This window comes from Tiliqua scincoides, chromosome 4 (assembly GCF_035046505.1).
Source record: "Tiliqua scincoides isolate rTilSci1 chromosome 4, rTilSci1.hap2, whole genome shotgun sequence".
Classification (NCBI taxonomy): domain Eukaryota; kingdom Metazoa; phylum Chordata; class Lepidosauria; order Squamata; family Scincidae; genus Tiliqua; species Tiliqua scincoides.
The window spans coordinates 45134093-45160705 of record NC_089824.1 but is presented as its reverse complement, the minus strand read 5'-3'; the positions used below and the strand labels follow the sequence as shown (position 1 = coordinate 45160705).

The window sequence follows — 26613 nt, the reverse complement described above, 5'->3', positions numbered from 1 at the left end:
AAGAATTAATTTACATCCACATGAGAACTATGAACTGTTTGCCAGACACCTCTTGCACAGTGAAAACATACAGACCAAGGCAGAAACACATGGAGACATAAGTTGTTCATAGATAATGGGAAGGGAGTTTAAAATAATGTTCAGGGAAAAGCAGAAAACACATGGAGACTATAAAAGGCCTTGCTCTAACTCGACCCACAGCTCACCTCTGGCGGTCGTGACCAGCAGTCATGGGCCAGTGTGGGTTCCAACAGTCTCAGATGGACCAGTGGAGACTGGAGGCTCCATGTGGGCCGGATTGGGAGACCCCATGGGCCCAAATAGCCCCCAGGTCAGGGTTTGCCCACCCTGCCCAGCTCATGTCTTGGAGGCCTGTCTTTTCAATCACTCAAAAGGGTAGTGATTGGGGGAAGGCCGACAGGAGCTGGGAGAAGGCCGACAGGAGCTGAGAGGTATCCAGTTCAGGACTCCTCATCCCTATGGGACAAGGATGGGGAGGTTAGAGAACAACAAGACAAAGGCAGAGTAGGAGAAGAAATTGGGAAAGGTAGCGTGATGGGATGTGATAGATGGTTTGGCACAGTGAGAGGATGCGGGGACAAAGGAGCTAATAAGCAGCCCATCCTGGGGCATTCCATGTACAAATGCTTTTATGCAAATGCCCGAAGTCTCTAAGCAAAGATGGGAGAACTGGAATGTCTGGTGACAAAGGAAAACATTGACATAGTGGGCATAATGGAAACCTGGTCAAATGCGGAGAATCAGTGGGATACTGGGTTATAATCCCGGGTTATAAATTCTACAGGAGGGACAGGCAGGGGCGTGTTGGAGGTGGGGTGGCCATTTATGTTAAGGAAGGGATAGAATCCAGCAAAGTAGAGATTGACGGCGGGTCCGACTCCACCGTAGAATCTCTGTGGGTTAAATTACCAGGCCTGTGGAGCAATGTAATACTGGGGGTGTACTATCGTCCTGTGGTATACAGACTCTCTTGTTTTATTCCTGTCATTATGGGTCCTGTCATTAGGATAACTTTAACTGCTGCAAGGATTCCTTATAAGTGTTGAATATCCTAGACCAGTGGTTCTCACAACTTTTAGGCCCAGACCCACTTTACAGAATGACAATCTGTCCGGAACCCACCGGAAGTGATGTCACCAACCTGGAAGTGATGTCATGGCCGGAAGTGACATCATTGTTCTCACCTAGTAGTTCATAAACTGCAAATAATAAGAGAAAATAGTCCAGCTCAGAAGCTTGTTTCAATTCTCACTGCACACCCCCATGGCTACCAAGCATCCCACCTGTTCACTGTATTAAAGGGAGAGTTTAATTAGCTTTTATTGGGTTATTTCTCAGCCATTTTCCAATAGCAAAGTATAAGGAGAAAAAACCTATTTAAACCTTCACACATATTTAAACCTATTTAAACCTCCCCCACTTCAGGGATCTGCTGAGGTTTAAGTGCCTGGAGGGGAGTGGGAAGGGCAGGGATTAGGCTGGATGGAAGTGGGGGGAAAAGAAGGGGGAATAAAAAAGTGGGGAGGGGAGGGGGGAAGGGCAGGGCATGGGCTGGATGCAACTGAGGGGAGAGGGGGGCTGGATCACAGGGGAGAGCTTGAACTGGAAGGAGGTGGTGAAAGAGAAAGCAAAACAAACAAGAAACAAGCCCCCCATTTGCAGGGAGAGGCTGCAGCCCCCCTCAGGATAATCCAGCAATGCTCCCTGAAGACACTCAGCAGGCACACACACTCCTGTGCAAGCTGCTCTTGCTCCTGGGAGGAGCTTTGAGTACACACAGGCAAGCTGGGGCAAGGGCAGTTCTAGCTTCAAAGATGGCTGCCTGCCCTGTTTGCCAGCCTCCAAGATGGTGTTGCACATACACAGAAAGCTTAGGGCTTTAGGCAAAGGCAGTTCCAGCTTCCAAGATGGCGCCGGCTGCCTAATTTGCCAGCTTCCAAGATGGCCACACACCTACAGAGCATGCTTAGGCAAACACAGTTCCAGCTTCCAAGATGGCGTCAGCTGCCTAATTTGCCAGTTTCCAAGATGGTGGCCCACATCTTTCCGCAACCCACCTGACCTCAGGTTGTGACCCACCTAGTGGGTCGCGACCCACAGTTTGAGAAACCCTGTCCTAGACTTTAGGCTGTTCCTGCTGACATATTCCAGCTGCTGTCATAATTCAGTCATCCCACTTTTCTATTCCTTCCATTAGAATGGAAGTGGTAAAACTCTATACTAAGTACAGTGCACTGCCTCATCCAGGTGATGCTTAGCATCACACTGGTCACAAGGGGTTCTAAACAGTCTGCCACAGTTTCCAGCACATGACCTTCCTCCATCATAACCTGTTCTGATTGTCAAGGAAATTGCCCCACCATCTCTGTCGTGGCAGTCAGCAATGAAGTCCACCAGTTTAATAGGTGCAATGCACTCTGTCACACTTTTTCACAGTTATAGTGCAAAGTCTGGATCCCCAGCAGAAAATGAAGGTAGGCAGAATCTCTCTTATCTCTCAGCCGACACAAGGCTCAGGGGTGGGCAGGAGGAGGTGGGAGGGAGGCATTCCAGGGTGGGGAAAGGCGGGTAGTGGGTGGCCCCAGGAGCGGGTGGGGAGCAGGAGGTGGGGCATAACTGCCAGGTCCCAACTCCATTCCCTGAGCAGCACGGAGCAGCTTCAAGTTGCTCTGCTCTCCTCAGACGTACCACCTCAGGAGGTTAAAGTGCCTGGAGGGGGCACCTCAGGAGGTGGCACAAGTCTGAGAGACCCATAGGGGCTGCAGTGGCTTACCGGGGGTAAGAGTTTACCCTTACCTTCAGCTGAGGCACTGTGGTGCCCTATCTTGTGCTGGACACAGCGCAAGCCTCCTGGCTTGTCTGTTCCAGCGCAAGATAGGATTGCACCCTATATTGTTTAATGAAACTACCATAGATACTCGCCTATAAGGTGATAAATTTGCACCCGGAACTGGTGGGAGAATCGCACCCCCCCCCTCGTCTTATCTGCGCAGTCATGCAGACAGACTGAGGGGGCAAGGGCGCCATCTGCACCCTGCCTGGGTCTGGGAGGGACTCTGCAGGAGGAGGGGCAGCGGCGGCTCCTGGTGTCTTGTGTGGGGTTGTGGGATTCCTGGCAGCCTCGCCTCCCACCCGTCCTGTTCCCCAGTTGTGTGAGGAACTGGAGAAGCCCTGGAGGAGGCAGGGCAGTGGGGGGGGGGCAGCCTGTTGGCCCGGCGCTCCCCCATGCCTACTCAGAGCCACTGCACACATTCACTTAAGTCCTACCTCCCATGAAGGCAGTGAGCGGAACAGGGGTGTCCTGGCTGCCGCCGCTGCTGTCACCAGACCAATGGAGGACAGGGAGCATGCAGGAAGCGTCCTGTGCTGCCTGCTTCCTGCCAGATACTCCCTGGTGTGAGGTCACCGTGCCTCCCTCTGTGCCCGTTACAGACGCAGCAGTGCGCTTGGGAATGTGCAGTGCAGGTCGCTCCCCACACACTCCCTGCCTTCCATCAGTCTGGTGACGGTGGCAGTGGCAGCCAGGATGCCCCCTGCTCTGCAACCTGTCTCCGTGGGAGGCAAGACTTAAGTGAGTGCGTGCAGCGGCTCTGAGTGGGCGCGGGGGAGCGCTGGGCCAGCAAGCTGTCCCCCCACTGCCCTGCCTCCCCCAGGTCTTCTCAGGCTCCTTGTACAATGGGGGGACCAGAAAGGCGAGAGTTGAGGCTGGCAGGAATCCTACAACCCCACACAAGACCCCAGGAGGCGCCGCTGCCCCTCCTCCTAAAGAGGGTCTACATCTGAGTAAATCAGGTGCTGCTTTCCAGTTTCTTTCACTCTCCCCCCCCCATCTGACCCTGCTTGATGAAATGAAAGCCCATGTCTTCCCTAGGCAAGAGGTGTTCTTTCCAGTTTCTTTCACTCCCCTTCCACCCCCTCTGGATCTGACTCCCTGCTTGATGGAATGAAACCCCATGTGCATCTAAATCTCCCCACTGTGCAGTGTCTTCCCTGGGCAAGAGGTGTTCTTTCTAGTTTCTTTCACTCCCATGTGTTTTTATCAAAGAAGAATATCTGTAATGATGTGGCCCTTCTGCCAAAAAGTTTGGAGACACCTGATCTATGAGATAGTCTCTAATTTATTAAAAACTATAATCTAATTAAAAACGGTTTTTGCTATGCCAGGTATACATACTATATATACTATGTATGTCTACTGTGTTTTTAATACTTACTTACTATGGTTTTAATGAATTAGAGACTGTATAGTTCTTAGGTAACAATAACTGGTAGGTTATTTTTCAGGATCTGGCCTCAGGTAAAATCAGACAAAACTATAATAATAATAATAATAATAGCAACAGGTATTTATATACCGCCTTTCTTGGTCTTTATTTAAGACTTTATTCAAGGTGGTTTACATAGGCAGGCTTTATTTAAATCCCTTATTAAATAGGGATTTTTACAATTTGAAAGAAGGTTCTTTCTTTCAAGAACCACTACATTCATGGTGTTTCATTCCGATCTGGCTTCACATTCTGGCCTCCATCCTCCCACGCTCGGAGCAGATGGAAATAGCTCGGCTTCAGCTTGTCAGCTGCTTCAAGGTCGCACGGTGCCGGTGGCCTCGAACCGGTGACCTTGTGGATGTTATCTTCAGGCAGACGGAGGCTCTACCCTCTAGACCAGACCTCCTGCCCTAGTGATTCCCTATAGTCAGACACCTCCCTAAGTTTAACCCCCAACTTATCCGAGGGTCAGAGAAAATTCCATGGTTTTTGGTTCAAAACTTACCCTCGACTTATCTGAGGTTGACTTATAGGTGAGTATCTGAGGTATATATAGAGACAGTTGCCATAGTAGTACACAGTGAAAGCCTGCAGATAGGCCTTTTTTGGTAAGGAATCACAAGAAGACTTTAAGCCAATTGAAAGACATGTTTGATGTGTCACATTAGGCTTTAAAAAAATGAAGATGAATCCCATTTCATAGGAATGGCAGGGCTGCAACCACTTCAGGAATCTGCAGGTTCTGAACAGCACTTAGACTCTAACTGGTCACAACACAGAGAGAGGGCTGTTGCCGTTTGCTGGTCATAATATAGGTGGAGTTTCGGTATCTTGGAGGGATTTGTTCTTGGATGCCCCGTGGATACCAAAAACCACAGATAACTAAATCCACGGTTTAGGCCCCTTTATAAAATCTGCAGATAAACAAGCTCCACCTGTACTCCAATATTTAAGGACCCAAACATGGGAAAATATACAGAGAAAACACAGAAATTAATTGCAGGGGGCTAGATGATTTCTGATGCTGTAGCCCATCAGTATTTTTTCCTATACACTTCATCTTCTGATGCCCTTTCTCGTTCAAATCCAGAGCCGAGACAGAAGAGCTTCTTCCAGCAGATGGGGAGCTGTGTTCTGCTTGCCACCTCAGGGGTTGGGAGGTCTTGGGCCATTCAATGTCCAATGGGCTACTAGGAAACAGAGGATGAGGCAGAAGCCGTTAATCAAGCATGAAACTTGGGAATGGAATTGGAAGGTTTAGCACAATTCTGACAAGGCTTTCTAAAAGCAGAAGTCTTCTGGAGGCACTATGACACTATGATATTGTTAGCATTATGAGAGTAAGCTTTTATCTTACGTATTTGTGGAACTGTGCATTTATTTAAAATTTCCCATAGAGCTCACTTGTCAAAGATCATATCCAGATAGTCCGTTATTCAACTATTCTTCTTTGCGATGCACCTCAAAGCGTTCCCAAAGTGCTGACAATATGCTACCTGGTATTTTTTGGTGTTTGTCTATTAAAGCTCTTAGTGCAGCTTTGGTCTGTAAGAGAAACAAATAGGGGAAAAGATATTCATTAATTCATTTTGCATGTCACTATGAAACACATAGTCCAATCATATTCTTCCTACCCCCACTAGTGTAGCCCCACCAATAACAAGCATGCTGTATCCATGGGAGGGGGCAGATTGGGAGTCTTTAGAGGAGAAGGGGGATTTAAATCCCCTTACACCTCTTCAAGCCTCCAGACCCTCAATGGGTATCAGATCTGCACCAGCAAGATCACTGGCACAAGTACAGGGAGAGAAAAGGGGTGAGGAGATTGCTGAAAATGGGGACAGAATCCAGCATAAGCCATCATCGCTGAATCCACCCCCTCCCACAATCTCCCCACCTCCATCAAGCTCTCTACTTGCCCGTTTTGCCCCACTCCACCATTTTGCCCCTACTTGCCCCCTTCTTGGCTTTACCATCTCTGCAGGTGGTTGGCAATCCACTGGTGGACTAAGAGCACTGCCACCTCATGCAGCAGCGCTCCTGAAGTGGCAACCAATGGCAAGCTCTATGTGCCATCAGAGGCCATTTTGCAACAACAGAAGGGCTTCCACTGTTGCAAAGGGCTCCATACGCCAGCCCCATTGTCAGGAAGATTGGACCAACAATGTTACAAAGATGCACTGAAAGAAGGCAATGAAAGGCTAAGCATATCCTGTGGAAGACTGTTGCATAACCCTGGCAGCTTGGCTGAAAGGCCCCACTTAAGCATCCCCATCATCTCCCCACTGACTACCAGAAGATTATGGATGAGGGCCTTAGACGCAGAGCAAGGTTTTCACGTAAGCTCATATAGGAGGAGTTCAGGGCAAAAGCATACTCAAAGCATCACACCAAATCTCTCTTGTCCTTACCCAGGGGCGCACCAGTTCTTTGCCAGTCTTCCTTTCACTCCCAGGATTCTAAATAGATTTGACGAATGGATTGGAAGGGTAGTGTGGGAGAGATGAATGTGGTTTCAATGCTGCATACATGTAGAGCCCTCTCATAGAAACCACAAATGTGAGGCCACCAACAAGCATGACCAATGGACACAATAGCAGTGGTTTCTATGGCCCACAGACATGGACCCACTTTTCCTTAACACATTCACTGAATGCTCAAAGAGCAATAAATAAAGCTCAGGGGTCTCCAAACTTTTTGGCCAGAGGGACACATCAAATATCTGGCAATGTGTGGAGGGCCGGAAAAAAAAATTAAATATGAAATTTAAATAAATAAATTAGAGCTGGAACTTAGATGAGTGAATAAATGAATGAATGGGCCCATTCATTCAACCTCTCTGGCCCTCAGAACACCCTCCAGACACAATCAGAGCACAGTTCTGATTATGTTCAGTTGAGTGGGCCAGAGGCTTTCAGGGGACAAGAGGTTGGCCGTGGGCCAGAAAGAGGCTTGCTGTGGGCCGCATCTGGCCCCCGGGCTGGAGTTTGGAAATCCCTGGTTTAGCTCAATGATAAATGAATAACATGCTTACTTTTTCAAACAGTTCTTCAGGGGTTATATTTGGGTCATATGGAATAGGTTCTCCAACATAGGTCCGCAGTTTTACTGGAAATGGTCCACAAACTGGAAAGATTAGTAACCGGGTTCGTTCATAAAGCCATCTCATTGGCCCTGTATGCAAAGATAAGATCAGAATCGGATAATACAGAGAGACTGCAGGTCTTCCTGAGGAGTTGCATTTAAGTATTTGGGACAACAAAAATCACCAGCTGAAGTAACAAGTGCTCAAGTGGAAATAAGACAAGTCAAGTCAACCTTTATTAGGCATAAAAAATAAGACAAGCAATCAGCCATCTGCACACCTTGCAATGTCGATAGTTCAGCTCGTACCTGTGTAGCCTTGGTGTGTCATCTGTCAGCAGCAAGATTTTCAGGCATTTCAGGCATCTTGCCAAGATGCTTGTTAGCTGGCCTGGATTGTCAGCTTTCATTTAAAACAAAATACAAGTGTCTACTTGCTCTGGAAACTAATAGACGTGCAAATACATGTAAGTAGCATTCTGTGTGAGTGTTCAGTGAGGATAGCCTTCTCCAGCCTTCCATTCTCCAATGAACAAAGGCAAAGCTGGGACTCATGTGTAGAACGTTGAAAATGTGTTTTCTTCCCCTCTCTCAAATGTGGCCATTGAGCTAGGAAAAGAATATAGTAACAACTGACATGATTCAGGGTGGAATCTATTGTTCCTTTATAAATTTACAGGGGGGTTCATGTATCTGCAGATCCCGCATCCGGGGTTTCACTTAACCATGGATTGGATCCTCAGTGCTCCCCCACCTACCTCCAGAGGTGAGGGGAACTGGGCTCCTTTCAACTCCCGAGGGTCTTCTGCAGAGAGACTCCAGGGTTTTCCCTGGCCTCCCTATGCCTTATAAGGCATTAAAACCGTCACTTCCATTTTTATTATAAAACGAATTCATTTTGTAGCCTTTTTGGTCAATCTGAGACCCGCAGCAGCTGCAGGCTCACCTTGCCTCTGGAGGGTGAGGGTGCGTCTCTAGGTATCCGTGGTTTCACTTAACCACAGAGGGTTCTGGGAAAGGGGGTTTGGGGCACACCTGTATTGTGTTTTCACCCTCCCCTGGGGAAGTCTTGAGAGCTGCCAAGAGAATACAAGGGATAAATCAGTATAACTGATTGGGAAGCAGTGTCAACCTCCCTCCAGCAGCATATCAGTTTAGGTCTTATGCCATGCTGTATAATGTGATTTATTTTTAGAGTTTGGGTATTTAAAAGACATATCTCTATACAAAAATTAGTGGAACACAACATTACTGCACACAGTTGAATGCTAGATTTCATCTGGGAAGAATCATGAGGGGTAATTTCGGTAGAAAAACCTTTGCTTAGGTGATTTGTCCATAAGGCAGAACTACCATCCTCCAGCCCACCATGGACAGAGTCCCATTCATCCGCCTTGATCGTTTCCCTCTTGCTAACTGCTATACTCCACTCAGCTCCTTCCTTACCTACTTCTTTCTTGTGTAGAGTTTAAAGAGGCAAAAACCCTCTAAATCAGTGTTTTCCAACCTGTGGGTTGTGACCCCAATGGAGTTACAAACTCTCACTTGAGGGTGTTGTGGCAAACTCTTGAAGCCTATGCAATAGAAGGCTTGGCAAACTCTCAAATCCTATGCAATAGAAGGCTTGGCAAACTCTCAAATCCTATGCAAGAGAAGGTTTGGATCCATTCCAATTGCCTTAGCTGACTTACCACAAATGAGTTCTTGATATAATCCTGCGCAGCCTCTTCTCACCCTCTTGCCCCACCGCTCCTAAGGTCAACGTTGCGCAGGTTGCTATTTCAAAGGGTTATTGTGAAGACACAAAAAGTAGGGGCAAACCAATTGGGGAAGGGCTGGGGGTGGGTGGATTTGGGTCTGGGAGGAGGGCAGAACTGACGGTGGGTTTCAGTCTCATACTTTATAGGGATTGTGGCATGAAAAAGGTTAAAGACCTGTGCTCTGAACTACCCGTAAGAAAGCAGCACTTCCTTCCCCCTCACCTTTCTCATGCAGGAAGGATAATAAATAATGTAGGAATTTTTGTGTCTCTGTTGTTATCCTTTTTACTATACTAGGGGGCGGACCATATTCTGATGCATTTGTTGAGCTCCAAGTTCATCAGATTGGGACCATTTTGGCAGCCTGGCATTCCCCTTCATCTGCCCTCCCATAAGAGCCAAGGAACGTTGCATACTTGTGAGTAAACACGTGTGTAGCTGACTTTAACTTTTCATAGGGCTCAAGACATCAGTTTCGCAACCCAGCAAGAATCAGGCTGGTAGGTCCTGACCCACGTTTTGAGAATCACTGCTCTAAATAACACAAAGGAGCACTACCTTCTCCCTCACCTTGCTCCTTCTTCATATGGTTCCTTTAAATCAGGGTTGGTCAAACTTTCAACTTTAGGGATCCTGGGCCTTTAACAATTGTATAGAAGAGGGAATTTCAGCAAGGGCAGCTTGTCATCTCACAGATGCATTCGTGTCCACCATTGCAGAGGCAGCCATGGCAAGTATGGGGTGGCATCAGGCAGCAGACCCCACTTCAGTTTTTTGCCTTTGCTGCAACTTGAAACATATCTGGTGGAGTGATTTTTGGCTGGAAATTTAAACCAACCATCTGGTGGCCCTTGGTTCAGGCCAGTTAAGACTGAGTGCCCTTAGATGTCTTCTTTATGTGTGTGAGTTTGACTTTCTCTCCTCCAATTCTGCTCTTGACTCCTTCTTATCTGGCTTTCCCCCACCTGCAGGCCTTGGAAGCTACCCTCATAGAAATCACTTATCTCCTCCTTGACAAACCAAAAGGACTCTATTTGGTAATAATTCTTCTTGACCTCACTTTTGCTTCCTAAAGAGTTCATCACTTTTTCTTGCTTCACTCCTTCATGACCTGCAGCAGGTCTATGCAGAAGTAAGTCCCATTGTTTCAGTGGGGCTTGCCCCAGGAAAGCGTGTATCAGATTGCAGCCCTTTCTCCATGATTCTGTCCTCAAATGTTAACTTCCTACCAGTGTAATCATTTCCCTAGTGATTCCACAAGGGCAGAAAGTGAATAATTTCTCTCCAGGCTCTTCTTGGCCTCTTACCATTTTTTACCACCTGCCATCCCTAGGTGACCTCATCAGTGAGCACCAAGCTTGTAGCCTGCAGAAAGTTGGAATAGAAGTCATCTAAATAAATAAATCTAACACTATGACTTTCAGTTGCATTAGCACATTGATGGCACACTCAAGTCTACAATCTACACCAGAGTTTACTTACTTCATTCCTGGAACTCTGCCTGAGATTTAACCGTAGGTGTTACCTAATTACCTCAAGCACAATGTATCCAAGACTGAACAGTTCCTCTCTCCACCCAAACCCATCTCTACTTGTTGTCTCCTTTAAGTCACTGACAACATCATCCTTTTAAACAGGCACAAAGCCTTGACTTTAGCTTTGATTCCTCTCTCACCTTCCTCCTCCTCCTCTCTCTCCAAGCCCTTTATTTCCCATATTTAGTCCACTGTCAAATCATGTAACAATTCCCTTTATAATATCAGAAGAATATGGCTCCCCCCCCCCAGCAAAAGCTAGCTTAAGCTGCAATCCTATTTACTGGGAGTAAGTCCCATTAAATTTATTGGTGCTTACTGCTGAATAGACATGCTTAGGATTGTGCTGTTCCTGTCCTTCTTTGTGTTTGTGACATTGACTGTATCTCCTCCAATTCTGCTGTTGGCTCTTTCTAATCCTGCATCCTGCCACTTGCAAGTCCCTGAAGCTATCCTCATAAAAATCCCTTATCTCCTTGATAAACCAAAGGTTTATCCAAATTTGGTCCGAATCCTTCTGGACCTCACCTTCACTTCTTTATGACTCACAGCAAGTTTACTTGGAAGTAAGTCCCATTGTTTTCAATGGATCTTACTCTCAGGAAAGTGCTCATTGGATTGAGGCCCGGTCTCACAATCCTATCCTCAGTGGCTCATTTCCCCAGTGAATGATTTCCCTCCAGACTGTGTTCTAGGCCTCTTACCATTTTCTCACCACCCACTGTCCCTAGATGATCTCATCTAATACCACAACTTCCAGTACTATTAACACACTGATCATACTTTACTCTCTGCCCCAGATTTTCCTTCCTCCACTCAACCCTGGATCTCTGACATTTCACCTAGATTGCGTCATCACTGCACCCAGTGCAATATTTCCAAAACTTTAGCAGCTCTTCTCTCCATCCAACCCCTCCATTCCTTGTATACAACAAATCAACGCTTAAAGATGTTGATAGATTCTGGGAAACTGCAACTTTAAGTGACACGTTAAACATTGAAATGAATGTGAGCTTTCTGGACTGGAGAAAACCCAAGCAAACATGAGAAGAATGTGCAAACCACACACGGTGTGTGGCTCTGGATGGGGATCAATTTCTTTTTTCTCATTCACTTTATAATGAAAAGACTTAAATGGAATGACTTCAGGTGAGGACTAGCTGTACTCTCCTGTTAGTCACAGACAACATCACCCTCACCAACAACATCAGTTACAACTCTCTTTATGATATCAGAATAATATGGCCTTTTCCTTGAAAAAAACAAAAACAAAAAACAAGCTTAGATTTGGTCAACTCATCTTGCATAATGCCCTTCTCTGTTCTTCCACTGTGTCACCTCCATACTGCCTGACTTCCAATACCCCATACTTTGTACCGGAAACTAACCTACAGTCACCAATATTTCAAAATTATCCCTCCAATTCTCCTGACTTCCATGCCTTTGCCTTTTTGTGTTGTGTTCCTTCTGTCTAGATCAGTGGTTCCCAAACTTACCAGGCTCACAGCACCCCCGCAGCCTCTTCTTTCCAGCTCAGCCAGAAGCTGTCATCTTGAATCTCACAAAATACTGCAAAATTCAAGATTGCGGCACCCAAATCTCATTAAATCCAAAGTGCCAGTGCACAAATCTCATGAGATCAAAATTGGTGGCACCCACATCTCATGTGATTTGGATGCTGCCATCTTGGATCTAGTGATATTTTGCAAGATCCAAGTTAGCAGCCCCTAGGAGAGCTGGTGGGAGGGGCAATCAGGGCTATCCCATGGCACCCTAACACCATGGTACACATTTTGGGAACCACTGGTCTTGATTGTTAATCCCTCGGTACAGAGACCTTAGTTCATCATTTCAAGAGAACAATGAAATCATTCTTAAGAAATTTTTAAATATATCTTACCTATGTTTCCATATACCCTGTATGCCTCCCGAATATTTTGGGTGAAGATAGGAATGACTGGCTAAGAAACATGAAAAAAATGAGATTATGAAATTTAGGGCGCAATCCTAACCCTTTATGTCAGTGCTTTCCAGTGCAGTTGGGTGTCACTCACGGAGGCCTCCTCAAAGTAAGGGAATGTTTGTTCCCTTACCTCAGAGCTGCATTGCCCTTATGTCGGTGCTAGAAAGCACCGACATAAGGGGTTAGGATTGTGCCCTTAGTGTTCTTAATGCAAAGAAAACATATCTTGTCCATAAAATGCACTAGAATACTTCATTGGGTAACTTCAAGGAAATGGAACACATAGTTCTGGATTTTAAAAATCATGGCAGGAAGCCTGCAAACATATCTAATAACTGGCTCCTTCACACCCAATGTGAGGGCATTCCAAGCTATCTGAATCATAGAAAAATGGGAATGTGCTAAAAAGGTTTTCACCCTGTGACCAAATAACTAGCTTGCCACGTGGCTCATTTGTGGGCTTACAAGCAGAAAAACAGATGTCTTTGAATAGATCTGTGGATAAATTCAATTAAATGGAAGATGTTTCACTGAAAGTCCCACTTTTTGGAGTGCAATCCTATAGAGCTGCATAATATATGATGTGTCCTGGGACACTATGTAATGGAAGATCATCAGGTGGATGATGTGGTGTTGACAGTGATCCCATGTTTTGACAGCTGTTTGATAGCTCTGGGAAGGGCAGGGCTGGCTCCACAGCTGTAATCAATCAAGGCCAATGGAGACCTGGTTGGACACCTGAGCTTCATTTGACCTTGATGGGGCTTTGAATGAGCTAAGGAGGTAGCTCACAGCTGAGTTGCATTTGCACTTAATGGGACACAAAGGATAAAAGGCAGCTTCAGAAGGACCAAAGGGGGCAGGAGAGAGGGACGCTGATCCAGAGGGAGATGCTACCTGAGCTGGAGGGAACCAGACCAAGAGGGCTACCTGACCCAGACCTACAGGAGAAGGGGACTGCCAGGACTCTGCTGGAGGACACAGAAGACTGGGAAGACTGGATTGTGCTTTGGAGACCGGATTGGACTTGAATTGGAGGCTTCAGACCTTTACCCGCTGAGTTAAGTGGAGTTTTGGGGAGGGAAAGCCTCTGGACAAGAGGACTTGCAGGGAGTGTCTGTGTTCATAGCAATAAATTTGGGTAGTTGCTATAGATAAGGAGTTCTGTGTTCATTCCTTTGCACACCACAGCGGTTGTTCTAGAGATAAAGAGGGTGTTAAATAGCCAAAAAGCGGGCATTAGAAGGGAGTTGAGATATTTGGACGGGGCAAATTGGCGTAGTCGGCAGGAGTTGAAAATCAGGATAGGACACACTAGTGCACCAATAGCATCCCAAAAGGATTGGGCCATAAATCTCTTCCGGGCTCAACATAATAATGCTCACGTAATTTACAGGCTTGCTGTAAGGATAAAAGGCGGTTGGACACTTTGAAGAGGATCGTTGTACTTACCACTTTTGCATTTATGGCTATTTGAGCAAATCCTTGACGATTTCTCCAGATGAGTTTGTAATTGTTATCACCATAGTTTTGCTCCCGAAGTCCACCTGGTGCAATGAACAGCAGATGCCCTTTCTTCAGAAGAGCCACACACTCTTCTCTGTTTGCATGAGTACAGCCTCCCATGACAAAATATGTTTTTAGGCCTAGAAAAAAGGAACCAAACAATGATGGGTCATGTTATGTAATGACCTTACCATTAAGAAAAAGATTCAGGGCACAATTCTAACATGTGCTTAGGCTGGCGAGGAAGCCAGGCCAGCGCTCCCAGAAGCACCGGCCTGCAGTTGTGTGCCTGCCATAGGCTGACCTGGGGCAAATGCCCCAAGCGCCAACCTCTAGGGCCCCGCTCCCGACGGAGGCGGAAACTGTACTTCTGGTTAGAAACTGTGCTGATAGTGCCAGGGAACCTCACGGAGGTTTCCCCAGCATGGGAGGAGGTCACGTGAGGCTCTGTGAGCCTCTGGTAAGTAGGGGGGCGAATTTCTGCCTGAGGGGGGTGGCGACAGCCTGCGGGCGGGTGCAGTTGTGGAGCCTTGCCCTGGGCGCAGGGCTGTGGAGGTCTGCGGCTGCCAGCCTGTGGAGGCTGACGGAAGCCGACACAAGGACGAAAGGTAGGCAGCGGGGAGGTGGGAAGGAGGAGTGATGGTGTTCCTGGGCAGGGGGAGGGCAAGTGGTGGGCGGCCCCGGGGATGGGCAGGCAGGGACAGGGAGACAGGGCTGGGATCCCGCAGTTTTGCCAGATCCCAAGCCCCTTTCCCAGTTGGAATAGAGCGGCTTCAAGCCTCTCCTCAGACTTGTGCCACCTCTGGAGACCCATTGAGGCCAGCAGCCCTTATCCAGAGGTAAGGGGAAGAGTTTCTCCTTGCCTCTGGCTAAGCTGCTTATGGCCCCTATCCTGCGCTGGATACAGCGCAAGCCTCCTGGCTTGCCTGTTCCAGCACAGGATAGGATTGCGCCCTCAGTTTCAAAAGATTTGAGAAAAAGACAAGCAGGAGGTATATTCTGGTGGTTGAGCAGAAGGCTGCCTGAAGAATGCTAAGCAGGAGTGGTCCTGGTTGAAAATTGGATGGGAGACTAAAAAAGCTGGCAAAGCTGTTGTGAGATGACAGACCTGGAGGAGTCACTGTTGTGACCTCACTGTGAGAGGGTGAAGGACTCCTGCAGGAATGTGGAGAAGTATGGAGAGTCAGCTTCTAAGAAAGACAGAATGATTAACAGCTTTGCTGACCTGAACCTGCTCCTGCTCAGAAGGCATACCCACATGCCCAAAATGATGTCAACACCATGAAGGATTCCATCTGGAAATGAATGGTTCCATGAGTACTCATAGAACAATCATTGTAAAACCTCCTTTGAAAGAAGGATGAGTTTAGTATAGCCTACCTATGTGAATCGCCTTGAGTCTCTAAGGCCACAATCCTAACTCACTTTCCAGCACCGGGGTAAGGGCAATGCCAAAGTAAGGAAACAAATGTTGCCTTACCTTGAGGAGGCCTCCATGACTGCCCCCTGAATGCAGGATGCAACATGTGCCCCCCGGCACAGCTATGACAGCACAGGAAAGTGGGTTAGGATTGCACCCTAAATCTATAATGTGTTGTGAGAGTCAGTGAGAAAAACAGCATACAAATGCTATTATTAATTATTATTATTATTATTATATTGTTTATGAGCTGGACAGAAAAACCTAATGCAAGGACAGAACTACGTCTTCCCAAAGCTGTGTGTGCAGAGTAACATTAAGCGGGTATTTGCAGGAGAAAAATCAGCAGGTGGAATGCTGACCCTTCTCCTTCTTGCTGATTTTCCTCTGCAATCCCTTTCGTATCAGTTTCATTCCTTCCCAAATTTTCCAGTCCCAAAAAGAGGCAAACTACCCTTTCATTCTGAGCCAAGGAAGAGTGCATGGAGAGAAGGTGCTAAAGACTTCTCTTTCTACTCCTTTTCCACTCTTCCCCAAACTGCTGTTTCATCTGATGGGACGGAGATATTTTCTGGTTGGCTTTTCCCCTGGCATCCCCAAAGCAGATGAAATAACAGCCTGGGGAGGTGATTATTGACCTGGAATAAAGATATCGACCAAGCAGATGAACAACCCTACCATCTTCCCCTCCTCCATCCTGAATTACACCTGACCCTGGTTGAGACTGGGAACCAGTAGTTCCCTAACTTTTTAGCACCGGGACCCACTTTTTAAAATGACAATATTGGGACCCACCTAGGTTTACAAGACTTAAAAATATTCTTGAAAGAAATAATATTTTTACTTATTTACACATAATGATAACCAGAAAAAAGATGCTCTAACATTTCTCTCTCTCTATTTACACATACTTACAGGGCAATTCCAATTTTTGAAAGGCCTCAGTGCTTGAGGCAATTAGTTATCTGAGCCTTTCATCAACTGTGTGTTCATTGGAGGCTCTGCTCAGCTGCTATGGGACCCACCATAAATCCACCAGTGGGTCCTGACCTACAGTTTGGGAACCACTGCTTTATACAAAGGAAAGAGAGAAGAAATGCCAAGCCCCTGCAACCTGGGCCTTTACTGCGGTTTGTGTATCCGAGGGCAGAAATTTCCGCTTGGTCATCCTGTCACAGTACCCTTCATATGCCACAGTGGAGAACCACTTCAGGGAGTGGTGCCGCCATCCCTTAAGCGTTGTGGGTGGCTGGGCTGGGACTTGTCAACCACCATAGCAGAGAGCTAGAGCTGGGTGGAGCAAAATTGAGTTGGGTGGGATTTAAAGGACAACCAAAACAGACAGTTGGGGTAGATTGAAGGAGGAGGAGACAAAGAGGGGAGAGCAAAAGGAGACTTAGGGCACAATCCTAACCAGGTCTACTCAGAAGTAAGTCCTATTTTGTTCAGTGGGGCTTACTCTCAGGAAAGTGTGGTTAGGATTGCAACCTTTGGAGGTGAAGGATAAACCAGAAAATTGGAAAAGGGGGCCAAGTTCAGAGGCAAGGAGGAGAGCCCCAAGTGGGGAAGATGCAAAGGAAAAGATAATGAAAGAGAGATTATGGTACCTGAAGAAGGACAAGGGGTGGATGTTGCAGAAAGGAGGACAACAAGGGGAAGAGGAAGAGACCACAAAGGCAGCAGGAAGGGACCACAGAAGGAAGAAAGGAGAATGACAGTGATAAGCAGAGAAATGGAAGACGAAGGAGTGAGCTCTCAGCCCAGCTGCCCGCTGCAGTTGGAAGGGCAAAGGTGGGCATCTGTCTGAGCAGGCTGCAGAGTAAAGAACTCCAAGGGTAATGTGGAGAGTGGAGACAGGGAAGAATGACAGAAAAACTAATCTATGTATGGAAACCAAGTCAGAGTAAAGAAGTAAAGAAGAGCCCAAAGTGAGGACGGATACTTTAGATTCATGTGCACACAGGGCACAATCCTAACCAACTTGCCAGCACTGGCATATCTGTGGAGGAGGAGGTCTGGTCTAGAGGGTAGAGCCTCCGTTAGCCCGTTAGCCCAAAGATAACATCAGAAGGTTGCCAGTTCGAGGACACCGGCAGCTCCCTGAACAGCTGAGAATGGCTGAGAATGGTGAGACCTTGAAGCAGCTGACAAGCCCATCCTTCCCACTGCCCCCCACCTGGTGCTTGTTCTCAGTTAGCATGTTCCACCAATGCTCGAGATCAGGCAGGCCGGAGGTTCCTTTGGCATTGCGTGCTTGCTAAGTGCACGGTGGACGGGTGGAGCGTCACCCCCTTCCAGCACATCTCCTGATGTGGGCCGCACCACCCACACCCCTTTAGTAACACCACAGGTGGAGTAGAGAGGTGCAGGGAGGAGATGAAACACCTTTAGTCAGCTTCTTGAATCTTGAATCTCTGGCATGCTCAGGCACGCCAGAGGCTCCTGTGGCGTTGCGTGCTTGCTAAGTGCTTCTTAAATCTTAAAGTTAAGAAGCTTAAAGAAGCTCAATGCTCCTTAAATCTAACTGCTTCTTAAATCCCTGGCATGCTCAGGCAGGCCAGAGGTTCCTGTGGCGTTGCGTGCTTGCTAAGTGGGTAGGTGGTGCGTCACACCCTTCCAGCGCATCTCCTGATGCGGGCAGCACCACCCACACCCCTTTAGTAACACCAAAGGTGGAGAAGAGAGGTGCAGGGAGGAGAAGAAACACCTTTAGTCGGCTTCTTAAATCTTGAATTTTAATATTCCATTTAAAACACTTCCAGTGACCAAAGTTATAGGATTTTTCTTTACCTGGCAGAAGAAAGAAGAAACGGTCTGCCACCACACGGCACAGTCTTCCTGTCATTCTGAGGAACGTTGATGTAAAAAGGTAAAAGTCAATAGGCATGCTTCCATGGTAAAGGACAAGGACTGCGGGTCCTTTAGGAATATTGTCCGTGCCGCGAACCTCATAACCTGTTCATGGATCAACAAGTGAGTTCTTCAGTAATGGAAATGGTGCAGATCAAACATGTATCTACATTCTTTAGTAGTCCAGGAGGAAGGAGCAAGCAGGGAAAAGCATGACCTTTCAGTGAGAAACTTACAGCCCAATCCAAACAGCACTCTATGCTGCTGGAGTGAGCTTTCTAGTGGCAAAACTTTCTGGCCATCCTTGAAGGTGAGCATCCAGCTCTGCACACCAGCTGTCAACAGATGCTTGCCATAAACAGCAAGACCACGCAGTGGGTGGGAGGGAGGTGGGTGGAATGTGCCAAAGTGTGGGCGGAAAGGAGAGCAAGGTCAGAGGAACATAGTCGCAGAAGTAACATATGCTATGGGACCCACATATTTTACGGCCCCCACTAAATGCTTGCAAGCTGTCTCTGATGAAATTGGCATCTCATAATCCAGCCACCCTGTTGTTTACGTGTCGGGGAACTGCATGCTGCATGGTATGTAATCATTTTGAACGTCATTAATAAGATGATTCAAATGAATAATTTTGCTCAAATTTAACTATACTGCAGGCACAATCTTCTTGTACCGGCAGAGTGCATGCTCGCCGGTACTGGCCGTCACAAATATGCCAGAAAGCATGTTGCAACAGTGGAAGAGTTTGTGGTGCTGGGAGAAGGCCTCTGCCTGCCTGCCAGCACCCACAGAAGATCAGTGCAAACTGCAGCAGCTGAGCTCCACATGGGCTGACAGAGGGGCAGGGGAGGGCCAAACAGGGCAGGGAAAGGCGTTGACGAGGACCCCTTTATAACTTATGCAATAGGCCCAGCACTAGTTTAATGCAGCCGTGGCAGGGAGAGCAGATCAGACCCAGGAAGCTGCCACATACAGTGGTGGTTTCACCTGCCAAATCCTTACCCCCTTCATAAAAAAACAGCCCCACTGGATCAGGCCATAGGCCCATCTAGTCCAGCTTCATGTATCTCACAGTGGCCCACCAAATGCCCCAGGTGGCACACCAGATAATAAGAGACCTGCACCCTGGTGCCCTCCCTTGCATCTGGCATTCTGATACATAACCCATTTCTAAAATCAGGAGGTTGCGCATACACATCATGGCTTGTAACCCGTACTGGATTTTTCCTCCAGAAACTTGTCCAATCCCCTTTTAAAGGCATCCAGGCCAGATGCCATCACCACATCCTGTGGCAAGGAGTTCCATAGACCAACCACACAACAAGTAAAGAAATATTTTCTTTTGTCTGTCCTAACCCTCCCAACACGCAATTTTAGTGGATGTCCCCTGGTTCTGGTGTTATGTGAGAGTGTAAAGAGCATCTCTCTATCCACTTTATCCTTCCCATGCATAATTTTGTATGTCTCAATCATGTCCCCCCTCAGGCGTCTCTTTTCTAGACTGAAGAGGCCCAAACGCTGTAGCCATTCCTCATAAGCCTTCCTCAACTTATCCTCATCCCCTCCGTCTTCATGAATCTATGAGGACCTGCACCAACAATATTACTGGTGCTGGTTCACATAGACCACTGACCCAGCAATGGCCTTCCCAGGGCAAGGGAACAAATGTTCCCCAGCCCTGAGGAGGTCTCCAGAGGCCAAAACCCCCCTGCAGATTGGGTGCCGTGATTGTGTTGCCACACAGGGAGTTGTGGTAGATTCGACATAAGAATCCAAAAAGTTCATATATATGTTGCCATAAAAATGCGAGTCCATTAGAGCTACTTTCAGTTGGTAAAAATCCGAACACAAAGATTTGGAGCATCTTTAGATATTTGAGTTCCGATTAGTAAGAAAGAGAAAGTGCTGCACCAAAATGCCCCATGTTTTAGCATTCTGATGAGAGAGCTAGAATCTCTGAAGATGCTTAGGAGCTTTACATTTTACTCTCTGAAGACGCTTGGGACGTCTGTGTTTTTATTAGCTGGAACACATAGTTATGGATTTGGGGCTTTGACATAAATATAATGGACTAAAAAAGGTAATAAAATAGAACATGACTGATTAACAGGAGTACATAACAGCATGCCCGGAAGAGAGACAAATTTAGAAAGCACTGTAAAGATGGAAGAGAGCACTTGTAGTAGGCCAGCAAGGCCCTGTTGAACAGAAACCTCTTCAAGAGGGTCAGAAAAAACTGGCAAAGAGAGCACCAGTCTCCCATCTCAAGGCCCCAATCCTATCCCCTTCCACCAGTGCCAATGTCGTTGCACTATAAAGATGTGCACTGCATGGGGGGGGGCAAAAGGCAAGTAAATATTTTTATTTAAGCTATGGGGCCACTTAAGTGTCCCCTCAGACATATGCCATCTATTTTTGAAGTGTATGTCCAAGGAGGGAAAAGGTGTGGGAGATTTTAAAGGGGATAAGAACATAAAAACAACCCCACTGGATCAGGCCATAGGCCCATCTAGTCCAGCTTCCTGTATTACACAGTGACCCAACAAATGCCTCAGGCAGCACCCAAGACAAGTGAGCACACAGGGAGACCTGCATCCTGGAGCCCTTGGTTGCATCTGTCATTCTGACATAGCCCATTTCTAAAATCAGGAGGTTGCACATACGCATTATGGCTTGTAACCCATAATAGATTTTTCCTCCAGAAACTTGTCCAATCCCCTTTTAAAGGCATCTAGGCCAGATGCCATCACCACATCCTGTGGCAAGGAGTTCCACAGACCAACCACACGCCAAGTAAAGAAATATTTTCTTTTGTCTGTCCTAACCCTCCGAACACTCAATTTTAGTGGATGTCCCCTGGTTCTGATGTTGTGTGAGAGGGTAAAGAGCCTGGTGTTGTGTCAGAGGGGATAAGATCTGACGTGCACCACTGCTATCCAATCCATCCCCTCCCTCACCTTCCCCTAGTTCCCATTTCCTGGTTCCTCCTGTGGAATACCCCAATCCTCCCCACCTGTTGCCCACTGCTGCTGCTGACTTAGTGTTGTGAGAAGTCCAGGAAAGTTACTGCCACACAGTTGGTGCTGCTTGCCATTTCTGTCAAGTTTCAAGTCAACCTTTATTAGGCATAAACATTTGGTAGGTGAAGACTCTGTACGGAAACCGTAGAGAGAATATAAACCTAAGTGCCATTTCTGTCGTGGCCTGGCAGTATGCTATAAAGCATCACATTTTGCAACACCATAAGTCAGGCTGCCTATTGCTACAAAACTAGAGGATATGTCTCCTTAGGGCGCAATCCTAACGTCTTATGTCAGTGCTTTCATAAGGGGTCTGACATAAGGGGTTAGGATTGCACCCTTAGTAATTAAGAAAGGAAAATCATGCTTACCATGTAACAATTTTCCTAGCATACTCATCACAAATGCATGTATTCGCTGTGATTTCCTCCACTGTTCGCTATCAGGATCATCTGGCAGGTTACCAATTCTTTTATGAATGATTGTGTAGATACCACCAATATAAAAAAGGATCAGTCCAATTAATACTGGAAAATATAGTATTATCAGAGTTGCTAATAATCCCAGCTGAAATGGCATAAAGGTGAGATAATTTTCCAATGCATATGCCAGCCAAGTTGTAGGTTCTTCTCCAGAAGTATAGTTTGTGTCTTTTGCTGTCATTTTTGGTACAAGGGACAAGCCAAGAACCAAACAGGTTCTTCACATTTATTCCTGGAGTGGAAAAAACAAAAAAAAAGGACACAGTGAACAGACTCACAGTATGTGGGTGCAAATTAGACCTAGCCAAAGGCACTCGCCTTGGAAAAAAACTTCATTTTGCTTTAGCTCATCAGAAATCTGGGGTCTGCCCGGGGCTTGATAACATGCATTGTTAAAGTCCGATGTCCCTGAGAATTTAGGCAAGATGATTGCCAATAGCTGGGATCCAAAGAGCCATCTGAGGCTTGCCTGTGAGCCATGCTAAAGTCACTCCAATATCATCAACAACGTACAACCCAACCTGGACACTGGTCTGGTGGTTTTAGCCGTCAGCTCTTAGTGACAACTAATCATCGTTCTGTCCGTTATTCTGAGTTTGTCATGTGGAGGGTTATGACTGGAAGTGTCATTTTTGGCTTGTCAATTTGGCTTGTCATTTTTGGCTTGTCTTCTCATGCCATGGGGGGGGGAGGGTTATTGTAATTTTAGCAATGTCTGTTGTAAATTCTGCAGATATAAGTCTATGTCAGAGAGCCAGAAAAATTGTGGCTATACAGAGGGAATAAATTGTGTGGTGGGTTCTAACTGGAAGCTGAAAGCACATAGATAAAGTCAATCCTTGTTAAATGTGCTCTCATGCACATGGATTTGCTTACCTCACACCACTTGCTGCCTCTTCTCGGCTATCCACTACATCATGAAGCTATCTGTGGCACTGTGGCCATCCTGAAGCTTTCCACAGCCATCCTGAAGCTATTCACAGGCAAAATTTGCAACTATCTGTGCCATTTTGAAGCTTCACATGGCCATTTAGAAAGTCTTCACTGCCTTTTGCTGCCATTCTAAAGGTCTCCAAGCCATTTGCAAGGTCTCCATTGCTGGTAGGTTAGCTGCCCCTTCTCCTAACCCCACTGATTCCATAGGATCAATGACTCTGTATTCCTAGATTCGGTATCTGCTGGGGCTTCCAGGAAACTTACTCCAGGGAATTATTTATTTATTTATATACCACCTTTCTCTGTTTTTACAAAGCATTCAAGGTGATTTACATAGGCAGGTGAATCTTAAGACACCATTTTTCAATGGGGTTTAAAAAATATTTGTTCTGTGAGAGATGTTTCCCTTGTGGTGTGGTTTATCTCTTCTGGCTGCATGCTATCCAGCTTCCACAAATAACTGTAAATCAAGGCCAGGTAGGTTTTTAAGGTCTTTAACCATTCTTGCCAGTTGACTCTACAAACCCCCTCACCCTCTTGCAGCAGGGGGCTCATCAGCAACCAAGGACGTGCAGTCATTGGAGGCAGGTGAACAGCGCCTTACCTGAGCTCCCAGCCCTGAACTTCCACATGCAACAGAAGATGTTCTCTGGTTGGATCCGGCAGCCTTTCTGAAGCCCTCAAAGGCTGTGTGTGGCCTCTGGGGGGCTTCAGAAAGTCTCCCAGAGCTGTTTTAAAAACTGGACATGCTTTAAAAACACTGCCAGGAGGCTTTCTGAAGACCACCGAGGCTGCATGCTGCCTCCGTGGGCCTGACAAAGGCTCCAAACACAACTTGTAAAAGGTTTCATTCACATTCGAAGGCCCAGTGACCCAGAAGTGTTACATCACTTCTCGGTTACATGCCTTTCTGTGCCTCACCAGCACAGAATGGCATGGCACGTCCTTGTCAGCAACTCCATCCTCTGACAATGGTGAGAGGCATTCTGTCACCACGGAGTCTTCTCAGCAACTCCAGCCTCTCATGCACTTTATCAGCCTGGCTTTGTGTCTCCCCTCCAAACACATGGCCCAAGTTGCTCCTGCTTTGCTCTTTGGGCAATACAACAGCTCACTCACCAGACCACAACTCCTGACCCTCATACAGAATTGACTATATGTGTAGTAATAAATGGGTTTCCAGCCTAAGGTAGTGCCTATGTGTCCATCAATTAGCTGCACAACGGTGTCTGGAGAATGAAACTGCTCTGATGCTGAGTGGTCCAGGTTCATACTGATGCTGGGTTGAAAGTTGTTAAAATGTCTGATGGAATTTCTTGACACCCTTATGCCTGCAGGTTGGAATGATGGAGGTGTCATCAGGGCAGCCTAGGTAGAGAAGTGTTCTTTGAAGACTGGAACCAAGCAAACGTTCTTCTACTCCAGCCATAAAAAAAATATTTTGGAGCCATGCAGGCACCTAGGGCAGTGTCGCTGACCTGAAGGTACAAGTTGTCAGATACAGTTTGAAATAACTGTGGGTGAGGACAAAGGGGAAAAGCTTTGTCAGTGGATGTGTTACAGCATCCTCGGGAATGATATCTCACGTAGCTTGTAAGGATATTGGTGAACAGGACCTCTACATGCATGGTTGTCAGGATAGGTTCTCTGGGAGACAGATTATAGTTTCTTCAGGGAATCAGTGTCAGCAGGGTCAAAGGAGGGCTGTCAGTGACTGCAAAGTGATCCAGGGCCATAGCACCTAATTGTTAGCTCACTCTCTCTTTTCTTGCTCCCTTCTCTCCCCTGTTTGGACACAGCTGAAAGGGGAAAAGTCTTGGTAGACTGAATCTGCTGCTAGCAGCCCAGGTGATCAGGCTAGCTGACAGGGCCCCTGGGCAGAACCCCCCTCCTAGAACAGTACTGAGCCTCAGGGGTTTCTATCAAACATCACTTTCATGATAATGCCTGCAGACGTGACAATACACTGGACTTCAATACACTGCATCCTGCAGTGGGGTGGCACTCACGGAGGTCTCCTCAAAGTAAGGGAATGCTTGTTCCTGTACCTTGGAGCTGCATTGCCCTTATGTCGGTGCTGGAAAATGGGCTAGGTTTGTGCCCTTGGTTAGTTGAGTTTTTTTAAAATGAACCAAACGTGTAAAATGAGTGAGAGTCAAGAAAAGACTGGCAGAAAAAGAATGGTTGAAACACTCACAGGAATGATACCATTTCTGACATCAGCAGATGGCACTGAGTCACTGCAGAATTTCACATGTGCATATATCAGAGAGCAGCTGCCCAGTGGCACAGCCAACCGACATGCCCACCCAGGCCACGCTGGTCACCTGCCACCCCCCCCAAAGTAATTGCGTTGACGTGATGACATCACCACAGTTACTTCTGGCATGGTTAATCGGTTGCACCAGCAAAGGCTCAGGGGGTGGGCAGAATCCACTCATGCAGCCTTCCTCAGAACAGCCAATTGGCCACAATTACTTCTGGCACAGCCAGTTGGCCATGCTGGCAAAGGCACAAGCCACCCTCGGAGACTTTCTCAGCCACACAACACCAAGGAAGCCTCCTGGGGCAGTGTCTTCTGCCTGCCACTGGAGCTTTTCTTGGTGCAGGCAGAGTGGACCACTCTGGAGCAGCAGGTAAGAGGATCTGCCACCACCCCAGGAAGACCCAAATGCCAACTGGTACCACATGATACTGTGCAGCTTATGGAAGCTACATCAATACGGCTGCCAAGCATTTTGAACAAGCCTTATAAATGTCTGAAACCACAAGCAGCAAAACATAACAAATTATGAAGACTGTCTGATTAAACAAGTTCTATCTTACCTTACCAGGGCCACCAGCCAGCTCTTTCCTCTTGCTTTTTGTTGTCTCCAGTGAGGTCTCTCCTCTCTCTGTCTCTCCACAGAGTGAGTTCTCAGTCTTTGGAATAACAAGAAATCCACAATTTCTGCATCTGCTTGGGAGTTTTATCTTTCAACTTTAATGACATCACCCTGTTATTTGATCTTTCCTTCTCACTGCCTGGAGGACAGCTGGCAGGAACCCAAACCAATCCTTCAGCTCACATGCACATGAAGGCCTGTAAATTAATTTTTAACAGAGAAGCTGGGGGACGGGTGGAGAAGGCCTACAATGCGCAGAGAAAATACCAGGGAACAAAGGAAAATACAGATTTATCACAAGTAGTGTGCCACAAATAGCTACGTGCTGGTGCCAAAAGGTCTGACATAAAGTCCATCTAGGCCAGGGGTCTGCAAACTATGGCCCGGGGGGAGGGGGGCCCATTCAGACTGTCACAAGATATCCAGCTCACAGCAAAATACTTTTTTTCCCAACCACATGGTTGTACAGTTAACATGTAGTTCTATCCGCCTGACTCCTTACCATTTGGCCAGAGTGGTGTCAGCTGGCTAACCCTCATTTCAGTCACCTGGGCCATTTGTTTTAAGACCCTCAAACAATAATTATTCAATGTTAACCTCATTCCTGGTGATAAAACAAACCAGATTTCCACACACTGACTTTTAAACAGTGCCACAAAATGATTGCAGTTTGTAAACAAATTTGTAAACACATTTGTAAACAAATCATAACAAACCGGGTTCTGCAACAGACTGGGCAGAGACAGTGTGCTGTGTGTCACTTGCTTCTGTCCTAAATAAAATTGATTTTTTTTTCTGGCCTGCAAAAATATATGATTTGGCCCTCGTACTGAAAAATTTGGAGATGGTTGGTTTAGACTGACATCCCTACTATAAGAAT

General features: G+C 46.8%; 1 protein-coding gene across 3 annotated transcripts; it reads right to left on the bottom strand.

Moving 5' to 3' along the window:
• Nucleotides 1-4509: 4509 nt before the first annotated feature.
• On the bottom strand, nt 4510-25748 carry LOC136648786 (DGAT1/2-independent enzyme synthesizing storage lipids-like). Of its 3 annotated transcripts, XM_066625023.1 has the most exons (8): nt 25675-25748; nt 21802-22144; nt 18348-18512; nt 14084-14277; nt 12569-12629; nt 7324-7463; nt 5694-5834; nt 4510-5479 (listed from the first exon to the last, which is right to left on the bottom strand). In XM_066625023.1, exons 2-7 carry the CDS (start codon nt 22091-22093, stop codon nt 5730-5732), a joined length of 957 nt encoding a protein of 318 aa, XP_066481120.1. In that variant the 5' UTR covers nt 22094-22144; nt 25675-25748; the 3' UTR covers nt 4510-5479; nt 5694-5729. The 3 variants fall into 3 exon arrangements, with proteins under 3 accessions (XP_066481120.1, XP_066481118.1, XP_066481119.1); XM_066625021.1 differs by having other exon boundaries at nt 4510-5834; XM_066625022.1 differs by having other exon boundaries at nt 4510-5834; nt 25680-25736.
• Nucleotides 25749-26613: the final 865 nt, after the last annotated feature.

Excerpts from the sequence above, each read along its gene's own strand:
- LOC136648786 (XM_066625021.1), bottom strand. The coding sequence starts at position 22,093 with ATGACAGCAAAAGACACAAACTATACTTCTGGAGAAGAACCTACAACT. Across the intron at positions 7,464-12,568 it reads CAGGGTATATGGAAACATAG|GGCCAATGAGATGGCTTTAT; the intron begins GTAAGATATATT and ends CTTTGCATACAG. Across the intron at positions 5,835-7,323 it reads CTGAAGAACTGTTTGAAAAA|ACCAAAGCTGCACTAAGAGC; the intron begins GTAAGCATGTTA and ends TTTCTCTTACAG.